The sequence below is a fragment of the Vanessa tameamea genome, chromosome 2 (assembly GCF_037043105.1).
Source record: "Vanessa tameamea isolate UH-Manoa-2023 chromosome 2, ilVanTame1 primary haplotype, whole genome shotgun sequence".
NCBI lineage: Eukaryota > Metazoa > Arthropoda > Insecta > Lepidoptera > Nymphalidae > Vanessa > Vanessa tameamea.
The window spans coordinates 3,542,517-3,562,348 of NC_087310.1; the positions used below are offsets into that span (position 1 = coordinate 3,542,517).

General features: G+C 33.9%; 4 protein-coding genes across 6 annotated transcripts; 2 read left to right on the top strand and 2 right to left on the bottom strand.

Moving 5' to 3' along the window:
• Positions 1–128: 128 nt before the first annotated feature.
• LOC113399749 (ubiquitin carboxyl-terminal hydrolase isozyme L3-like) lies at positions 129–1,231 on the bottom strand. Its single transcript, XM_026638964.2, has 2 exons — positions 1,078–1,231; positions 129–1,009 (listed from the first exon to the last, which is right to left on the bottom strand). The coding sequence occupies exon 2, from the start codon at positions 1,001–1,003 to the stop codon at positions 311–313; it is 693 nt and encodes a 230-aa protein (XP_026494749.1). The 5' UTR covers positions 1,004–1,009; positions 1,078–1,231; the 3' UTR covers positions 129–310.
• A 349-nt stretch (positions 1,232–1,580) lies between these two features.
• Positions 1,581–4,840, top strand: Nkain (Na,K-ATPase Interacting). Its single transcript, XM_026638939.2, has 5 exons — positions 1,581–1,733; positions 1,997–2,134; positions 2,221–2,301; positions 2,729–2,981; positions 3,258–4,840. The coding sequence occupies exons 1-5, from the start codon at positions 1,680–1,682 to the stop codon at positions 3,905–3,907; spliced, it is 1,176 nt and encodes a 391-aa protein (XP_026494724.2). The 5' UTR covers positions 1,581–1,679; the 3' UTR covers positions 3,908–4,840.
• LOC113399722 (aspartyl/asparaginyl beta-hydroxylase) lies at positions 4,836–18,098 on the bottom strand. 3 transcript variants are annotated; one of them, XM_026638922.2, is made up of 16 exons: positions 17,899–18,098; positions 17,660–17,772; positions 17,390–17,578; positions 17,065–17,174; positions 16,466–16,702; positions 15,150–15,285; positions 13,691–13,815; positions 12,937–13,042; positions 9,975–10,049; positions 9,573–9,820; positions 9,126–9,471; positions 8,622–8,719; positions 6,805–7,039; positions 6,602–6,707; positions 5,809–6,519; positions 4,836–5,557 (listed from the first exon to the last, which is right to left on the bottom strand). In XM_026638922.2, exons 2-16 carry the CDS (start codon positions 17,709–17,711, stop codon positions 5,407–5,409), a joined length of 2,925 nt encoding a protein of 974 aa, XP_026494707.2. In that variant the 5' UTR covers positions 17,712–17,772; positions 17,899–18,098; the 3' UTR covers positions 4,836–5,406. The 3 variants fall into 3 exon arrangements, with proteins under 3 accessions (XP_026494707.2, XP_026494708.2, XP_064072757.1); XM_026638923.2 differs by lacking the exon at positions 16,466–16,702; XM_064216687.1 differs by having other exon boundaries at positions 17,660–17,942.
• Positions 18,099–18,229: 131 nt separating this feature from the next.
• Positions 18,230–19,619, top strand: LOC113399728 (metallo-beta-lactamase domain-containing protein 1). The gene is given in 4 exon segments (XM_026638940.2): positions 18,230–18,463; positions 18,842–19,006; positions 19,113–19,226; positions 19,353–19,619. Coding segments are annotated over 4 exon segments (648 nt in total). The 5' UTR covers positions 18,230–18,312; the 3' UTR covers positions 19,571–19,619.
• Positions 19,620–19,832: the final 213 nt, after the last annotated feature.

The window sequence follows — 19,832 nt, forward strand, 5'->3', positions numbered from 1 at the left end:
GAAAATCTCTTGGCAGAACAAGTTTGTTTCATAAATTTAATTTTTACTAGAATTTGTTCACATTTATTTTAATTATTAAAATAATCATTGATATCAATTAATAAAAAACAGACATGATAAATAAAACATTTATAAATAAATACGTTTTTTATTATCACAAAAGGCTTGCACAGCATACAAATATATGAATTTGATAAAAATACCTAAACATTTTTGTTTAAGTTTGAAGATCATAAAGCACAATGGTAAAAGCATGTATTAACTGTACCATTGCAAGTATAGGCTCTAAGTAAAGCATCATTTTAAAATTTTACTCAGATGCAGCTAAAGCAACTACAGTAAAACGGACCTCATCGGGATCACGTGACATAAATTCTTTACAAATCTTTGATGCATCTTCTAACATAGAATCTGGTGTTGTTTTTCCATGATTAATTGGAAAAGCTTTACGCCCATCTAATTCATACAAAACTCCATCTTTATGCACGAAAGTAATAAAATGATGGTTGACAGGATCTTCAGCACTAGGAGTATTAGTTTGACCTTCTAGAGCCAACTCCTTATGAGCATTAATTATACCTTCACTTTTTTCCAATAGCGTCCCTCTAGCAGCAGCATCGAGGTCTTTGGCTTCGTCTAAGAATTTCTTTAAAGGGCCATCATTTAACTGAATATGATCTGTATTATTAGCAACTCCATGCACAAGTGCTACTGTACCGCATGCATTACTGATGTTTTGTTTCATATAGAAAAGATTGCAAGATACTTCTTGACCTGTAGATAGAATATCATTCTCTTCTTTTTGTTTATGTTGCTCATAAGCATCAGAAACAGGAAAGAGAAGTGTTAGAGCGATTACAGGTTTCGGCACCCAGGAAAGCATTTCAGGTTCCAATCCCATAACGTCTACCATACCCCATTTGTTAGGCACACCAAGTTTTTGAAGAAATTTATTCATAACTTCGGGATTTGATTCCAGAGGAATTAAAGTTTCAGTAGCCATTTCCAACTGCAAAATTTTAATTCTATGATAATTGAATTAAAAATGTCCTATAAGCTAATAAACATGTTACTTACCTTTCCTTTTTATGACTAGAAATTTAAGAAAATACTGCTATAAAGCCGCAACACGTTATGCCGGTCGACTAGACAGGTGAGCGACTTTTACAAATTACTAAATCAATAATCACAAATTCCGAATATACAAGTCACATTCTGGGTTGCCAATTGCAATATATATTATATCGATTTAGTAAATATTATATAAAAGTTAAGATTTAACGATATTAGAATTTAAAAAAGAAAATTAAGCATTGTATCTTGATATGGGTACTTCTACTAGTTAATACGTATGTTTTTATATAAAAAATATTTTTGCTCTTTATGGACAAATCTAATACGTAATACCACGATAGATAAAATATGGCACAAATATAAAAATATATTTAGTACATTAATGTAATTATTATTGATTACTTAAAAAACTATTTAAATATAAGGTAAAACAAATATTATGCAAAACAATGGCAATTATTGGCATAAGACTGTCACTTCACTCATTAAGTCAAAATTTATCATATTAAGTTGCAGCGTTGTTTTCGCATATAATGAAAATTTTTATTAAAATCCCAATGGATTTATTATTATTTTCATAAATGAAACTAGTATAAGTTTTGGCAATGGCTGTTTGTGGACTTCGGACATTGTTATTAATTGTTTGCATATTAGAATTGGTTCGTTATTCATATTTTCTAATAAAACTGTAAAAAGTTTCTTGTATGTTTTTAAAAAACTTTATTTAAATTATGAACACAATGTTGGCTTTAGAACTCTATTAAATTATTATTTATATTTAAAAAAAAAAAAGTATTCCTAGACACCTTATGTTGTGACCTCAAAAGTCAAAAGAAAAAGTTTTAGAAATGGCATTTGATAAACTTCTTTGTTAGTTCGTAAAAGTATTTTGTTTTATATTTGTATTCTTTTCATGTTCCAGATGGTAACAATACAAAGACAAGTGTTTGATTTCCTAGGATACATGTGGTTACCAATAATTGCAAATTTTATAAACATTATTTTAATAATATTTGGATCATTTGGCGCTGTACAGTATATTACAAAGTATCTTCTTGCAGTAAGTTGATTCAAGTTAATACCAAGTTGTTACATGTTCTATTATGATTCATAAGTTTAATTTGAAAATTACTATATTCTTTCCAGTATGCAATATGGAGTTTCATGTGGTTAACATGGAATATATTTTTAATCTGTTATTATTTGAATCTCGGAATTCTCAACAGGGTGAGTAATAAATACACATTCAACATTATTACTTCATGACAAGACCATATTCTATAGTATATATTCTATTAGAATTATCCTTGAGAGTTCTTCTAGTAGGTACATTATTTAATTGTGATGAATTAATAATAAGTTTAATTTGCTGATAGTTTCAATGCTAGATTAAAAGCTTTATAATAATATAAAATAAATTACTTATGTCACCAGTCATGAAACCATATTACAATTATTAAGCTGCATGCAAGCTGTATCAAGTTTTATTTATTCCTAACAATATTTTATATTCATATTTTATTTTATCATAGGTGTATGATGAGATTTAGTAAACATTAGGAAGACTGTAAATTAGTAAAAGCTATATTAACTATATCTGTTTTAAATATCGTTTTGTATACATTGTTATTTATATTCATTTTTCTTGTTGTAGGAAAGTGGATTGTTATCCTTAGGGACTGGAAGTGTTAGCTGGTGGGAAGGGAACGGCTGGGGATGTCAACCAGTCTGGGGTGAAGCTGATGGGCCCGGTACATGGAGGCCAGCAAGAGTTGAAGGATGCTTTTTCCAATGGCATTATGTAGAGCTGGCACAGTCTGCAGTGGCAGCAACACTCACTGCTACAGCATTGCCACTTACTATTTTATTAACATATAGATCTTTTAAGAAACATAACACTGTTGTAGGTAAGAAAAAGTAATATATTAATAGAAAAGACACAAAACGAAAACATTAAGCACTTAACTCTTTAAAGATTAAATTAAATATATTTCATGCATGTACTATATTTTATTTTTAAATTTAACTCCTTAATAAAGAATTATTTTTGAGTAGTTCTCCATGAAGTAAGTTAATTCTTATTACAGCTTTTTTATCATTACACATTTTTTTTATTAATTGGACCACTAATATATGCAATCATTATCTTCACTTTTTTATGAGTCATTTTGTATTTATTTCAGATAAAGGAACATTATCTCGCCGCCCAGTTTATACCATAGAATTAAGTCCCACCGAAACAAATGTAAGTGAAAGCTCTCTTAAACCGATGACACCTCGCCGAGTTAAACGTCGCTCAGGTTCTAGGGGAGCCGGCTCATCCGTACGAAGATCACGTAGATCATATCGAAATGCCGGTTATTTATCATCCAATGCGTCTCTGCCACACGAATCTCGACCATCGCGACCCACCTCCGCACATTCGTCGTATTCCAACTTCCACGGTACTAGACCTTCCTCGTACCACCCCGTGCTAGATCGGGAATCGATCACGCGCTCCCAGGAAGTTTATGAACCACCGCCGCCGATGGAATCTATCCCAACGATCAGTACCAGGAGCGATACAATTAGACGATGCGAAAATACAGGTAGAGATGTCGTTGGACCGTACAACGAACCGAACGGCAGCACTGGGCGCGTGTTCGAAGGCGTGGTGAGCTACGAAGGCGCGGCGGCCTGCGAGTCCCCGTCGTACGAGGCCGGCGGGTACGCGTACGGCGGCGCGTGGGAGCCGCCCCCGCAGGCGCCCGGCCCGCCCGCCTACCAGTCCGTCTACCAGCCCGCCGACGACCCCTACTACTTGCGGCTCAATGTTAACAACAAGTCTTCGTAGCATGTTTTTCTTTTATATTGTTAAGTTTAATGCGTATGTGACTTAAGTAGCTTTTATTTTTATATTTACCTATTTTAATGTTAGTTTTACTTTAGAATCTCTTTAAAGTCGTTGCCGTTGTTGTATGAGATACATTCCTTGATGACTATTTAGTATAAGCTTTAATATATTAGTGACATATAGTTATGAATTAAAACAAGAAGTTGTAAGAATAATTTTGGTTGAAGTCAAAAAGGTAGAAGTATCTATTTTTTTCAAATTACAAATCTATGTAATTAGATCTGTTTTCTTGTTATGTAATAATTACATGCATTGTTATTGTATTATTGTAAGACATTGTGTTAAGAGTGGACTGTACACTGAGTGACAACATTACAAGGAGCACGCATACAATTGTATAAGACATAATTTTAACCAGTAACTGGAACATCAATTTGTCACCAATTTTTCTTTAATTTCTAGTTAACTTGCCATATCACTTCATACTTACTTTAATATTTAATTATTTTAATGGAGACTTTTTTATACGATTCCCATTTCTTAATTTTCATATTTAATAGAATATGTTTAATATGCATTCAACTAGTTTTATATGATTTCATTATTTCATCAATTCATAAAAATTGTTAAAAATGTCATTGAAAAATGAAGCCGTCCATTAGTATATCAATTTTAAATAAGAGTCTGAGATTGTAAGATATATACAAGCAATATTTGTCTCTAAGAAATCTATACACACACATGCACAAATAATTATACAAACTTTTACATATACACACATTTTTAGTCAGACACATAGGTTTTACATTCCTAAATCACATTTGGACCATAATTTATAAGTAAAATACAAAACGAGCTTTATTAGAGTAAGGGTAATTATATTGTTTTTAAAAAAACTTGACGTTTTATACCAAATAAAATAATCCAATAAAATTTATATTTTTTATTTAAATAAAAACAAACATTCGAGCATTGTAATTGTATTTTATGATTACAATTTTAATATATATCAAACAAAAAGCAACCAGCAAAGAAACATCTTTAAATAAATTGTTAGTAATAAAAAGGATGATTGAAGCGCTATATCTAATATATAAATATTCTACAAGTTATAGTAAATAATTCCTTATTTGATCATATAAATATTTACATAATACGGAATTGATTTAAAATAAATAATAGAAAGAGAAATGCATGATCATGAATTACAAATATATAAACGTCAATACAGTATAGATTCAAATATTCCAGAGATTCCACTTTCGTCTTATTTCATAAACATTGTTTTATACTAAATAATATTACATCTTTGATCTCCGTTGCGTTATGACTACAGGCATACATACACATATAATCAATAATAAGAATTAAATTATTACGAATGCAAATATCGAATCTTCACTGTATCGTCAAAAATTGTAAAATATCATTCAGTAGACGAATTGTAAATTTTTTCATTCAAATTATAGCCAGTTTTTTTTAAAGAAATGTCTGGTATATCAAATTGCGGGTAGTTGCCGCCTCTCTGCAGCGGTCAGATCGGGGTGCCACAAGTCGACGATGAGTACGATACGGGTCCCAGTTCCGTTGTGCCAGACTTCGTGTTCGAAACTATCGTCGAATATGAACGTTTTACCGACGCGCCACTGTCTGAAATCGAATATTTTTCATGTTATAATGTTTAGAATGTTAAATTAGTAGAGTGGGACATATTTATAGTATTACTGTATTTGTAACAAAGTCCATGTTTGTTGCATTAAATAGGAAAGAAAAGTTATTTGAAATTAATATTTTTGGAATAATTTAGAAACCATAATTAATATATATTTTTATATATCAATGGAAACCATCGTCAACTTCGTCGTCATTACAAATTTTAAACGAAGAGTCAGTAGACGGACCTGGTCTCGTTGTGCACGCGGATGTAGGTGCCGTCCGTGTTGCTGAGCGCCAGGTGCAGGCGCAGACGGCAGTTGGTGGGCCCCACGTGCGCGCGCACGTGCGTGCCGGCGCGCATGGCGCTGAACTTGACCTGCCCGCGCCGACAGCCCGCGGCGGCCGGCTCGGAGCGCACGAGCGCGCACGTGACGGGCGCGCGCGCGCACCGCCCGCCCACCTCGCGCCCGCGCACGAACAGCTCCAGCTGCGACCACTCGCCGCGCTCCATCAACCCCTCCTTCTCGCGCTCGTACGCCGCGCCGGCCTCCTCGCCCTCCCGGAGCACGTCCCGCCACGACCTCTCCAGCGCCCTCGCGAGGCCCGCGTACGGGGTGTCCTCGACGGGCCACCAGGGCCGGCCCCGCAGGCGCGGCACGTTGTAGAGGGAGCGTTGCGCGGCGGAAAGAAAGTGTCCGAGCGCGGCGGCGCGGGCGTGCACGAGCTGCGCGTCCCGCGGGCGGCCGAGCTGCAGCAGCGCGTCTCCGAGATGGTAGTAGAAGCGCGCCGCGTCGGGCGGGCCGGCGTCGTCCTCTAGCGCTCTCTGGAGGTACACGACCGCCTCCTCTAGGTTGTTGTAGTGGTTCTTCATTACGAAGCCGTGATGGGCTAGAGCGACGCGATCGTTGGGCCACAGTCGGAGCGTGTCTTGGAGGACCTCACTTGCCAGGTCGGCTCTGTAGAACCATAAAATATGTACAAATATACTATAATTTTATTTTTATATTTATAAATATAAAGCGTTTGTGCCGAATTTACCTGTTAGCCATTAGAAAGGTAACGGTTAAATTGTTCCGGTGGTTGACATCGTGAGGGAATCTTCTTATTAAAAGCCTGTAAATAGGCTCAGCACTCAGATACGTCCCTGTAAATCAAAATATTGAAACGTGTCATGAGATTATTAAGATAGTAAAATAGCTGAGACCAGAGAATCTTAAAAAAGAAATTGCATGCAGTCTCACCTCTAAATTGTATTCTATCTATGGCCCGACGGGCAACTTCCAGAAGCTTAGCATCCGAGAGACGCTCGTTCATTTTGAGAAGATGTACGTATGCGGCTATGGCCCTGGAGAGGAGTCGGTTGTCCTTGCCCGCCTCGGCGGCGCCGTCGAGCGCGCGCGCCGCCAGCCAGCGCGCGCGGCCGCTGTCGCCCAGCGCGCTCGCCGCCGCGCGCCGCTCGCACGCCGCCCACGCGCCCTCCACATGTTAGTGATTAACACTCACACAAATGTTCACACAACGAAGCGTCCATGTCAATGCTCAAGATTGGTCAAACTCGGGTACAGGCTTGTGGTTACTATTATATAATGTCACCAGAAACGAAAGGTTTTTATAAATGTATGTTAATATGTAGGGGACATCTAAGCTATTGAAGTCTTCGATATGTTGTTCGGGGAGCGTCACGCGGGGTGCAGGCGTAAAACTCGACCGAAAAAAATATCGATGAGTTCTAAGGGATAAAAATGGCACAACGAGCAAAGAAACTTTAAATTAGTATAAAATGTTAGTCTAGCCAGTCCTGAAATATGAAAAAAAACATAACATGGAATCTATTAAAATTTGTTGGATTATAAAAGGATTATAAAAGTTAAAGTTTGTAAAGTTTCGTGTTCCGATCACAAAATTCATATATTTCGTTGTATAAACCATTGAATTGATTGATATTTTACGATTCAATGCTCAAATCGACACTAACAATTTATACTACGCTAACTCAAAAGTGTGCGCTAACTCCGCTAATAATTATAAGCGTAATATAAATCGATTGATTTCAAAAAATCCCTTTAGTTAGCTTTGTATAAATTTGTTACTTCGTTAATTTTGTATATTTCGTCACGATTTTATTAATACATATAAAATAACATATTTTAAGCAACTTGGTACAAAAAAACGATTTTCACTAAAATTCGAGTTAGCGTAGTATAAATTGTAGGTGTCGAAATATAAAAAAAATGATACATCAAAATAATTACACGAATCATATAAAATATGCTTGCTTATTGCTATATACGACTTGAATTTCAACATTTTAACAAAACAAAAAAAAAATGTTTTCGATCGTTATCTGCTTTTAAATTATATTGTTGGAGTATTCTGTTATGCACGGAACCTATCGATGGAGTGAATTTCATGCGAGAAAGCGTGCTCAAGTAATGAAGTCACAAAGATAGTAGAATACCCAACAATTAATACTAGAATCGAATCGTAATAATAAAGTACATAAAATGATCTTTTTTCACTTACGTTGTAAATAAACTTTTCACTGATTTATTTAAAAAGTTTTTTTGGTTGTTTTTTTTGCCATATACAAATATATAGGGGTATATTCGAATCGAAGAAGTAAACATAAACAAATCTTAACTTTACTAAACTAATTTCATGAGATTTGCTAGAAGCGCCGCTAATAGCTGTCGATTCATATATATCTGTTTTAATACATAACTATTACAGTCAACTACTTGTATCTATTTTAATTCTAGTTCCAAAGTTCCGATAACAACTTCGCTGACATTCAAAAAGCAGTTTTCCGCGAATCCATAGTGAAAATCTTTAAAAAAAAAAAGAATAAAAAAATAAAATACTATACCTGTATATTTTCATTCGTGACTTTCATGACAATCAACGAGAGATTTGCATGACTTTTAAAAGAGTTCTTATATCTCAAAAACATTTAATTTTTAATGGAGGTCATATTCAGTTATAATATGGATCATCATGTGCTGTTTCGTCACCACCTGCAAAATCGTCTTTGGATTTTGAACAATCATAAATATCTCACCTGGCGCAGTTCTTCTTCAGCGATATCAAGCTGTTCGCGCCAGTACGACTGGCTGGGTTCACCTGGCCATTCATCTTCTATACTATTTCCACCTTCCTCTGTAATCGAAGGATTAAAAATGTATTCGTAAAAAAGAAATAGTAAGTGATAAAACTCTTAACTACACAATTAGATTTAAATTTAGAAAAATTATTAAAAATAAACAAGAAATTATTTTTTTTTGGTATGTGGCCCACTTAAGTGAAATTTGGTTGATATTTGTTTTGAAAACGACAAGTAACATCAACTATTTTAGTTGGTTAAACGACGTAAACGTTACCAACGATCTTCGACATAAAATGATAAAATATTGTTAAGTAAAGTTAATTTCACTCACACTCTGTTAGTCATGCTAAAGGATATTCACATCGAACATTACATTATTAGGGAAAGTTCGTTCATGCTCGTGCTAGAAAACCGCATTTTTTACATAGCAAAGAACACACTTTAACAACGCATGTTTACTGTGTTTTCCGGGTCTCTCCGGTTCGGGGAGGCGACCATATTTAGCTTCTAATCGACTTAACAATTCCGTATCATCGACATCAGAAATTTCTTCTTCATCATCTTGTTCCTCCTCCTCTTCTTCATCTTCAATTTGTTCTTCGTCTATAATTTCGACATCATCGGGAACTTCTTCAGGTTCTGATTCTTCTTCTTTATGTTCTGTCTTTAGAATCGGAGACTTCTGTTGGGTAGTTATTCTTGTTGGGATAACAATATCTTCTTCTTCCTCCTCTTCTTCTTCGATTTCTTCATCATCACTGTAAAGCTCTTTTTCTTCTTCATCCTTTGTTTTGTCTTCTGGAATCTAAAAGAAATTTTGCAGTTTATAAGAAGAGGGTATGATTAAAGTTTTCTGAGCATTTATTTTTAGTAGCAAAACTTATATTAAATTTGTTATTTACTTACCTCCTGATCACGTAATGTTTTTTTTTCGTTTACTTCTCGTTCAATATCTTGTTTCATTATTGGTGCCGACATTACTACAGGAGCCGGTTTTTTGAAAATGTGCTCGTCACTTATTGAACGTGGAGCTGGTTGCGGTTGCCTTTGTGCTACATACGTGGACGGTTCTTCAGAAACAAGAGTCATCCTTCGGTCGGGCATAGGAGCCGTCTCTTGTCTTGGAGGCTCTTCCGGTTCCGGTTCAGGGGCATCTATTAGGGGAAGCTTATTGTATAACTACGATTTACGGATTATTTTTTTTGTAAAACAATTAATTGAAACCATTAGTATCAACTGATATCCGCCACTTGCGCAGACGGAGCGGTCATTACTTAGTTTTATGGCTAGAGGTAAGTAGATACACACCGCGTGCCGTGGCGCGCCGCAGCACGGCGTGCGTGGCCGCGACCAGCGCGCCGCCCACCGCCAGCTTCAGCCACACTGCAACACACGCGGCACACGCTTTAACCATAACGCTAAGTAATACCTCTGTCGTGTATGCTCGACCTCAGCCGAGGTGTTCAGAGCACGTGTTTTATTTAACATAGAAAGGCATACGAATACATAAGCCACCGGATAATTTCCTTCCACCTTCGCCCATTGAGCAACAAGTCAACCACTACTCCCTCCGTCAACACTATGTTCAACACTATGTTCAACACTATGTATTGTGCTCGTATTTTTCAATTTTATATGTACTTCTGTTGGAGTTCCTTATTAATAAATAAATGTGTAAATAAATACGCCACTACCCATGGAGTCTAAGATCGTATGACCCTTGTCATAGCAATTGACTGGCTAACTCACATGTCGAACCGCAAATTATACAAATTGTTTATGTTTGGCGATAAAAAAAATATGTATAATACAACGAAAAATGAAATAAGATGAAAAATAAAAAAAAAGTTATGAAGTAAAATAATAATCGTTGTATAATTTAATATTAAAAGAGTTCAACTTTAGTATATATTTTATGAAAAAAAAAGTTGGAAATACCTAATTCTATTATCAAATTCAGAAGCATATTTTTTATAAATTTGACCGAGTCAGGTTACGGTATTTAACCTATTTGTGTTATATAAAATAAACGAATGAATATTTATACATCCAAACAGATAAAATCGTATAAAATTCTTGGAATGCAATGCTGTAATTACTTCGATCTAGTAAGTAATAAACCGCCCGACAAGCTAAGACTTTGTGTCTTAGGAATTTATATTGTCGTATGAATGCAACGTATTACGTAAAGCGTCATTCAAGATTACCTTCCATTCGAGCGAAGCCACGGAATAAGTCTACACCAAGCGTGATTATAGAATTCATATTTGCGTATTCGAATGTAAATATATGAAATAATTCATACGTGCACCGCTGAAGCTGCAGTGGCCACAAATAAGCGAGTGTAATGTATCTGTAACGCGTGGGCGTTGGGAGAAATAACTACAATGAACGATATGATATTTTCGTGTTCGATACGCATCTAGTTAAAACGTTTTTCACCTATAATACGACAACTTTTATCGTTGACGATGTTCTTTTTATTTGAAAAGCTATTTTTTTTTTAAATAGTACTTACAAATGTTTAATTTATACCTATGGAATGTTTAATGATTTATACAATACAATTTTAGTATAAAATTCTGGTAATGTTTAATAAAAAACCGTTCTCTTCATAAAATACACAGCTGATCGAATTACAGATTATATAACCGAATCATCTTTAACAATTTAGATTTATATTAATTATACGAATTTTGTAAGGTTTGAAATGAAAGAAAGCTCTTTTTATCATATATATTTTTTATTGAATATTTATGACAGTTAAATTTTAAATATTTTATATCGACTTAAAACGTAGGTAACTATTTTTATATATAAAGGGAGATATAAACACATAATTAAATAATTGAAGGCCACAACCCATGCAGTCACATTTAACAAAGTACACAATAATGTATTGCTAAATTTCTACATGCATTTAATTGTTAATAGTAAAAATTCTACAATGCTGGCAACATAAAATGTTACTGTTTGTGTAAGATTTATATGAAATATTAAAAAAGTAATGCACGATTTAAAGTTAATTAATTAACTTTATTAGTTGGTAAAAAAAGGACCTGGAAAAGTTTCTACATTTTTCTGTCTATATTTTTTTAATATTAGATAGATTTGTACGTTTCTCAAGTAAAGGATATACCATTTTTACCTCTACAGTTATCCCCCAGTTTGTTTTAATTATTCAGTAAATATTTTTATAGCAGTTTGACCATAGTTTGACTCACAGCTTTGGCCGCGTTTTAGGGGGAGGCGGTCGTAAATTTTACGCATAAAAAAGTAACCTATAAATTCTTTCATGATGATTTAAGCTTCATATCAAATTTCATTAGATTAAGTTCAGTGTTTAAGCCGTCAAAGCGTAACAGACAGACAGATTACATTCGCATTTATAATATAAGTAGAGATATTTCGAATGCAGTTGAATTCTCAAAATCGAATCTAAGATTGTTACATTACAGCGAATGCTGCCGGCGAGAGACAACTAATAGGCTCAAGCCTACTAAGCTTGCTGGTAAATCCACGACTGGATATTACTCCCCCCATACTTCGGACATAATGCCATTGATCCTACGCCCGATCTCTCTTCGGTCGTGTCAGACTACCGTCCAACGAATTTCAAATTGAAGGATCAGTGCATCTTCGTTTGCGCTCATACTTAAACTAAATAATGCATACTGTGCATCTAACTAGGCTATGAAAGTGGCCACTCTGGCCGAAATCATAAGAAGAATAATATTTGTTTATAGGGCCAAGAAAGAAAGATCCAGAATTTTTCGAAAGTATAAAAGCATCAATGTATTACTTTTTTTTAAATACATTACTTTATTTTAATGTTCTAGAACACTAGTCGTAGTGGAGAATAATATGCAAGCATATAATTTTAATAAATCAATATTAGTAGGAAACTATTCCAAAGAATTAAACTTAATGTCCGGTCGCTGAGAGAATACATTCCTGACAATCCCGCAAATGGACGATGTAACTTTGAAGCGGCGATGAATTCACGATAAAAATATTAAACGATATAATTCAATAAACATATATGTGTTAATATATAAATTGAATTTTGAATTAATCTAGTATACTATATTTTTAAATCCATATTGCGCTGTTACAAGGTTATATAACGTGTTTTTTTTAAAATGATTCAAAAGTCATTACCGAGTGACAGACGTCAGGAGCGTATTATTCCAACGACTGCACTGTTACAGAGTCAGTTGTTTCAAAATAAAGCTGAAAGCAATAGTATTGATTATCAGTTATTACTCACTGTGGGATGCTTCAGCCTCCTCTCTACGCAATTCTTCTTGCTTCCTTTCATACTCTTCTTCTTCGGCTAATGTGTCGATAGGTTTTACTATTGTTTCTTCTTCTATCTGTTGAATTATAGATTATATTAAAAATATGTAGATAGGCGGTCAAAGCTGAGGACGTACACTAGGAAGTAAGTGGTATGACGTTACGTACGTCACGTCACGTACAACAAAATAATAATGTATTAAATTGCGAATGTCCAATTGAGTGTAATATTTTATTATATAGAGTTTAGAGTACTAACAATTATTTTTAATTTACCTTATTATTAACTCTTAATGTTTGTGTTGTTCTATTATAAGGATTAACAAGGAAATTGCTACCACTATAGATAAAATAAATAAATAAATATTGGACAACATCACATACATTACTCTGATCCCAATGTAAGTAGCTAAAGCACTTGTGTTATGGGAAATCAGAAGTAACGATGCTACCACAACCACCCAGACCCAAGACAACACAGAAAACTAATGAACTCTTTCTATATCGACTCGACCGGAAGTCGAATCCCGGACCTCGGAGTGGCGTACCCATGAAAACCGGTGTAAACAATACTCGTAACTTTTTTTTTTACGTGTTCATTCCAGTACTAAGAGCTTTCATGTGTGTTGGCGGGAAATCATTCTTCGAGCTTCAGCATTCATAAATAAATCTGACGCCTTTCCATGCATTTTACATACTGTGAAAAAAATTATTGTCAAATCTACCTCAACAAAAGGTTTCCCAGCCGGTGGCGTTGTGATTCGCTCCACGGGTGGTTCATCATCGTCCGCCTCTAAGAAATCCTCGTCCTCTTCATCTTCCTCTTGTGTAGCATCTTCTTTTGATACATCTAAAGACAAAACGTAAAAGAACATTAACTCAATATATATTATATTGTTTTCGTAAGTTACACGTTCAGATTATCATCTTTTTTTTATTATTTTTATCATATCGGTAAGCGGACGAGCAAAAGGGCCACCTGATGGTAAGTGGTCACCACCTCTCATAGACAATGGCGTTGTAAGGAATGGTTAATTCCTTACATCACCAATGCGCCACCAACCTTGGGAACAAAGAAGTTACGTCCCTTGTGCCTGTAGTTACACTGGCTCACTCACCCTTCAAACCGCAACACAACAATACTGAGTACTGTTGTTTGGCAGTAGAATATCTTATGAGTGGGTGGTACCTACCTAGACGGGCTTGTACAAAGCCCTACCACCAAGTATTTCATCGATCGGCATCATCTTAGGCACAACGAAAGTGTGCTTAAGACAAACAATCTCACGGTGGGAAGCGTATCGGTTTTATATGTAAATAATCACGTAAATTTAGCTTCCCCAGGCAAAAACTTGCTCAAGGGAAAAAATAGTTTATTGCATGACATGAAATAAAACAAGTAAGTACATGCCGACGGAAAATTGAATAATTCAACTAAATATTGCATCAGTTTCAAAAGCATTATATGTTAGTATGTATTTAGTAGTATGTAACGCCACAGCTGCGTTTGTGTCCTAGAGCATACATTGTCATGTTAATAATATTACTGAGCGCATATTTCAGCCCACTTCTAAGGTACTAACTATTAATTTACTAACAACATTACTAATATATAGTGTAAGATTCGACATTCGACGATACGTGAATGGCGTTTTGCGACAGTAAATTTGACAGTAATAATCAACAACGCAACATTCTGAGCCCAGGTTCGTATTGAGTGCAGCAGCGTTGCAGAACTATCGATAGTTTGACTATCGATAGTTGACCTCGAAAACTATTCAGGATATCGATAGTACTATCGATAGTATCGTTTTGATCAATACTATCGATACTATTGATAGTGTCGATAGCTCTCCGTGAGCAATACTACTGATTACGGCAATACCATTGATACTATCGATAGTATCGCTAGCTCTCTGTAAGCAATTCTATTGGTAGCAGCGATACTATTGATACTATCGATAGTATCGATAGTTTTGGACTATCGATAGTTTAGGTTAAAAGTAATACTATCGATAGTCTATCGAGAGTGGACTATCGATATGCAACACTAGTCTGCAGTGTAATCCACTCATTAACATTGGCCATTAGATAATTATGGCGTAGTTGAAGAATAATGTTAACGCAGATGTAGCAGCTTCATAAAGATGAATGCATGATGAATGCAAGATGCAATTAATTTACCTTCATCTTCTCTGTCATGAAGAGACGATTTGAGTGGAACTTCTTCTGAACCCTCGTCGTCATCATTGAATTCCCTTTCGATTTTCTCTATCTCGTCTTCATCCTCTGGCTCATCATCGTCTTGTTCTAGATTTTCCTATATAGAAAGATTGTTTAAATTAACTTATATATTTTTCAAATAAACTCTTATAAATTGAGTTAATTTTGTTTAATTAATATTAATTGCTTAATGTTCACATTTGTTAATTAACTAAAAACTCTATTAGGATAGACAATGATATATAATATTTAGACCATAATCACGAATCTAACGCATATAACAGTGTCTCTGTCAATTATTTTATCTGCCAATATATTATAGCTGTAATAAAAACGACTTAAATTATTTTCAAACATGCTGACAACTTTTCGAAACACATTGAAATGTGTATAAAAATGGAATAGTTGCTAGTAAAAATTGTTATTCTTGCCATACCTAAAGAAAACAAAATAAAATTTGTTATAAATAAAAATTAACAAAAAATATATACGTCTATATAAATATATATAACGAAATATAAATATTATTAACTGTAACAGTATTTAGTTCTTATTTACGAATAAAAGGAAATTTTACCAGAATTGGTAACAATCAAAGCTTTATAATCGTTAGTAGCCAATCAAATCAAAATATTTTGTTAACAATTTTCAATATCACGCAGTTTCATTCAGTATTTATTGATTTGCACCTCATCAAGTTCCCCAGTTTCATCTTGTTCATTTCTTCCATATATATAATTTTCATCATTATCCTGTCCATCTTCATCATCTTGTTCATCCTGATTATCTTCATCATCTTGTTCATCCTGATTATCTTCATCATCTTGTTCATCCTGATTATCTTCATCATCAGAGTCATCCTGATTATCTTCATCATCAGAGTCATCCTCATTTTGGTCATCGTCTATTTCTTTACTTAATTTATCGTCTTCTTCTTCAATTTCTTGACTTTCACGACTAACTTGTTCGTCATCATCATCATTATTATATTTTTGCTCGTCATAATTATATCGACTGTAAGCTATTTTCTCATCAACCTCCTGTTTAATGTATATTTGTTTAAATATGTGTATTAAAACTTAATTAGTCTGGTTAAGGTAAAAACATTGCAAAATAATACTTTACTAGGGAAAAACATTGACATTCTAATAAATTATTAAAAGCCTTTTCATATGTCTTTAATATGAATTGATAGGCTAGGAGGCATGAAATATAAAACTGTACAAATTGGAATATTATTAAATAAATCTAATTGGTAAATAAATCCACATTCACACCTCATCATCCGTTTCATCTAAATTTTCTACACTTTCATCATTATCATCTTCGTTTTCGTCTCTCTCGTCTTGATGCTCTTCATCGTCACCATCAACTTCGTTACTGTCAGTAATTTCATCCTCTTCTTCGTCATCTTCATGCTCTTCATCATCTTCGTGATCCTCATGTTCTTCATCTAAATCGTGCCCTTCTTCATCTTCAAGATCAGATTCAACATGTTCTTCAATATCATCATCCTAAAGTATTAGTGATACAAACAAAACAAAAATAGTGTTCAGAAGTTTGTTGACCAAGAAAGAATTTCTCACTACATACTCAGACCAAGAACAAATGGGGAATCCTATAATTTTCAAATATTAATTAATGGTAATAATGATGATGAATCTTGATAAAAAATTGAAATGAAAATTATCCAGCAGTCTCTTAAGCATCATCAAAAAGTGAAAGTCTAATGAAATGAACAATATCTATTGTTCTGAATATAGGGTACTATATTATATTTCACTTAAATTTCCAAAAAAGGAATAACAACTGTGCTATGCTATAAATTTAATGTTTATTATTTATGGCTCTGGTAATGTTAAGATGAATAACTTACAGGGTGTTTTAACTCTAAAGTATGTTCGTCATGATGATCATCATCAGGAGTATCTTCTAACCAACCTTCCAGAACACCGGAATATCGTGACTCAACAGAGTTGGCTTCCACTGCAAAATAAAAACACTTTTTAAGTTACAATTCATTACGACTTTACAGAACATAATGCTTAATAAATGAAGGATTCTATAAAATTATACTTCAATTCAAATTAATAAAATATATGTGGTAGTTCATTTTTATTTTAAAGGTCTAATTTTTCAAACAACTGTTTTAAAAAAATATAATAATTTAATAGCAAGTATTATTTTCTGAATATACTTACATTCAGTGAGACCTCTATTTTCTAGTATAATCAATCCAACAAGTGTAATCAGTACCGCCAAAAGAGAAAAAAATATTATTTTCGCACACCAATGTCCACCAGTGCCATGATCATGTTGGGAGTGCATAAAGACATCACCCTCGCCAAGAGTCGCTGCCGTGCCACGAGGCTCCTCTACGCCCAAATCATCTGAAATTATAGGATGAAATAAGTACTATATGGTATATTTTTTTAAAGTAAATAGTGGTTAGTAATATTTTTATTTCATACCTTTTTTTTTCTTTTTATCTTTCCTCCTTCTTGGCTGTACATCTCCTGACATGATTTACTTTGATCTGACGCTCTTTAGGCGGCAGAAGATAGCTCCTTACTGTTTCATAACCCTGAGTAAACAATGGAAGTACAGTGAACTTGCAAATGAGGAGCGAAACGTAAAAGATTACAAATGCGCAATTTTCATGAAGATATAGATGTATATTGGCGCACGTTGAAATATTAAAATAACCTACATAACAAAGTCTCACTGGTCGTTTCTTGAATTTATTTTAGAATTTAACCTAAAAATAACCGAGAAAGACAGCTGGGAAAAGATAAAATCGACAGGTGAACTGAAACTAAAGAAGTTTGAAAACTGTCAGTATTGTTTATTATATATAGATATTCAAATGATAATTAAATAATATTTATTCTGAAAACAAGTATATTTTTTTTATTTTGTAGTATTAGAAACGAATTGGATAGAACATTTAATTTGTACATTATTGAGAATTACGAATGCATCGCAATTTATTTTGTGTTGCTGTCATTTGTCATTAACTCCTGTCTCTGTCTGACTGGTACCTTACTTCAAATGTCATAATGATAAAGTTATCTAGTTATAAACAAAACAATTTAATGTTACTAAAACAGTTTCAGTTGAAATTATGTCTACCATTGTAGTCTTGTATGCTGGATATTCAGATCTCAAAAATGAACTTGAAATGTGTGCAAATTGTAGTTGTACACTTATAAAAGGTTACAATAATATAATAGTGGATACTATGACACCATGGGACTCAGATAAAATTGTTTCTGGTGAGTAAGTATAATTTTTGATAGTCCAAGACTTATTTAAAAATGTAGGTCTTGAAGTCCCTAGTCTTTAGAACCAGTGGCGTAGATATCGTAGTCCAGGTGGTACAGTGCACCATGGCCCCGGAGGTCAGGGCGCCCTCTAACCTAAGCTTTGAAAAGAGCGGATCAGCCAACTCGCCAGCTCCTGAAGCTAGAAAACCTCGACCCTGTTCACAACTGTTTTTTTTTCCTATCTATAATTTTAAAGAGCAATGGTTTTATAAGTTAAAGAGTTGGTGGAAAGGCTTTCTATGCACCGGGGCCCTTGCCCACTTAGCTACTTCACTACCTAGAACCCCTTATCTCTAGAATTTATTTTCATATTATTATTTTTTCTAGCTCTTAAAAGAGAAGATCTCACTGTTGAAGAAATTAATTATGTCATATCAACACATGGGCATTCAGATCATACAGGCAATAATAATCTTTTCCTCAAAGCAAAACATATTGTTGGTTTTAGTGTTTCCTATAAAGACAATTACTACTTACATCCTTTTCAAGAAGGTATTTATTTTGTTATTATTATAATTCTACAATTGTATGTATAATAAGCAGACTTTAAATGTCAGTAAATTGATTGGAAGTATTATTTTCCTTTTTCCTAATTCAGGTAAAGAGTTTATTATAAATGATGATGTGAAAGTAGTACCAACTCCAGGGCATACACTCACAGATGTAACAGTTCTAGTAATGAATGGTGCAAAAGAAACTGTTGCTATTACAGGTGAAATACTCTTATAATTCTTTTTATGTATATTAGTTGATTAAAAATATCTAAGACATTTCTTTTTAAAATATTTTAATAGATATTAAAAAAATATACAACAATAACATCGCAAATCTGTTTAAGGTGATTTATTTGAAAAAATTGAGGATATAGTATAATATATATTATATTCAACTATTTGGCTTGATGCTGGTAGTGAAGATCATATTCAGCAAAGAAAAAATAGATCAAAAATAGCTCAATTAGCAGATTGGATTGTACCAGGACATGGACCAAAGTTTAAAGTTACAGATCAAATCAGAGAGTCCTTACTACAACAAATTGTTAAGGATCAGTCTTGATATTATATTTATAATTAACATATTAAATATTTTACTAAATTTCACTGAATTTTTCTTTTACTCACCAAAAACATTCCTTTCAATATATTAAATATTGCTATTCATAATTTTGTTTGTTTTTAAGTTACTTTTAAATCACATTATCAATTATTGCAGTACATGTTTTTATTTATTCATAGGTATGTTGGAAAAGTTAAAGATTGTATGTGTATTATAAGGAATTTTCTTTACTGACTGGGTGTAGTACAAATTGACATAGGAC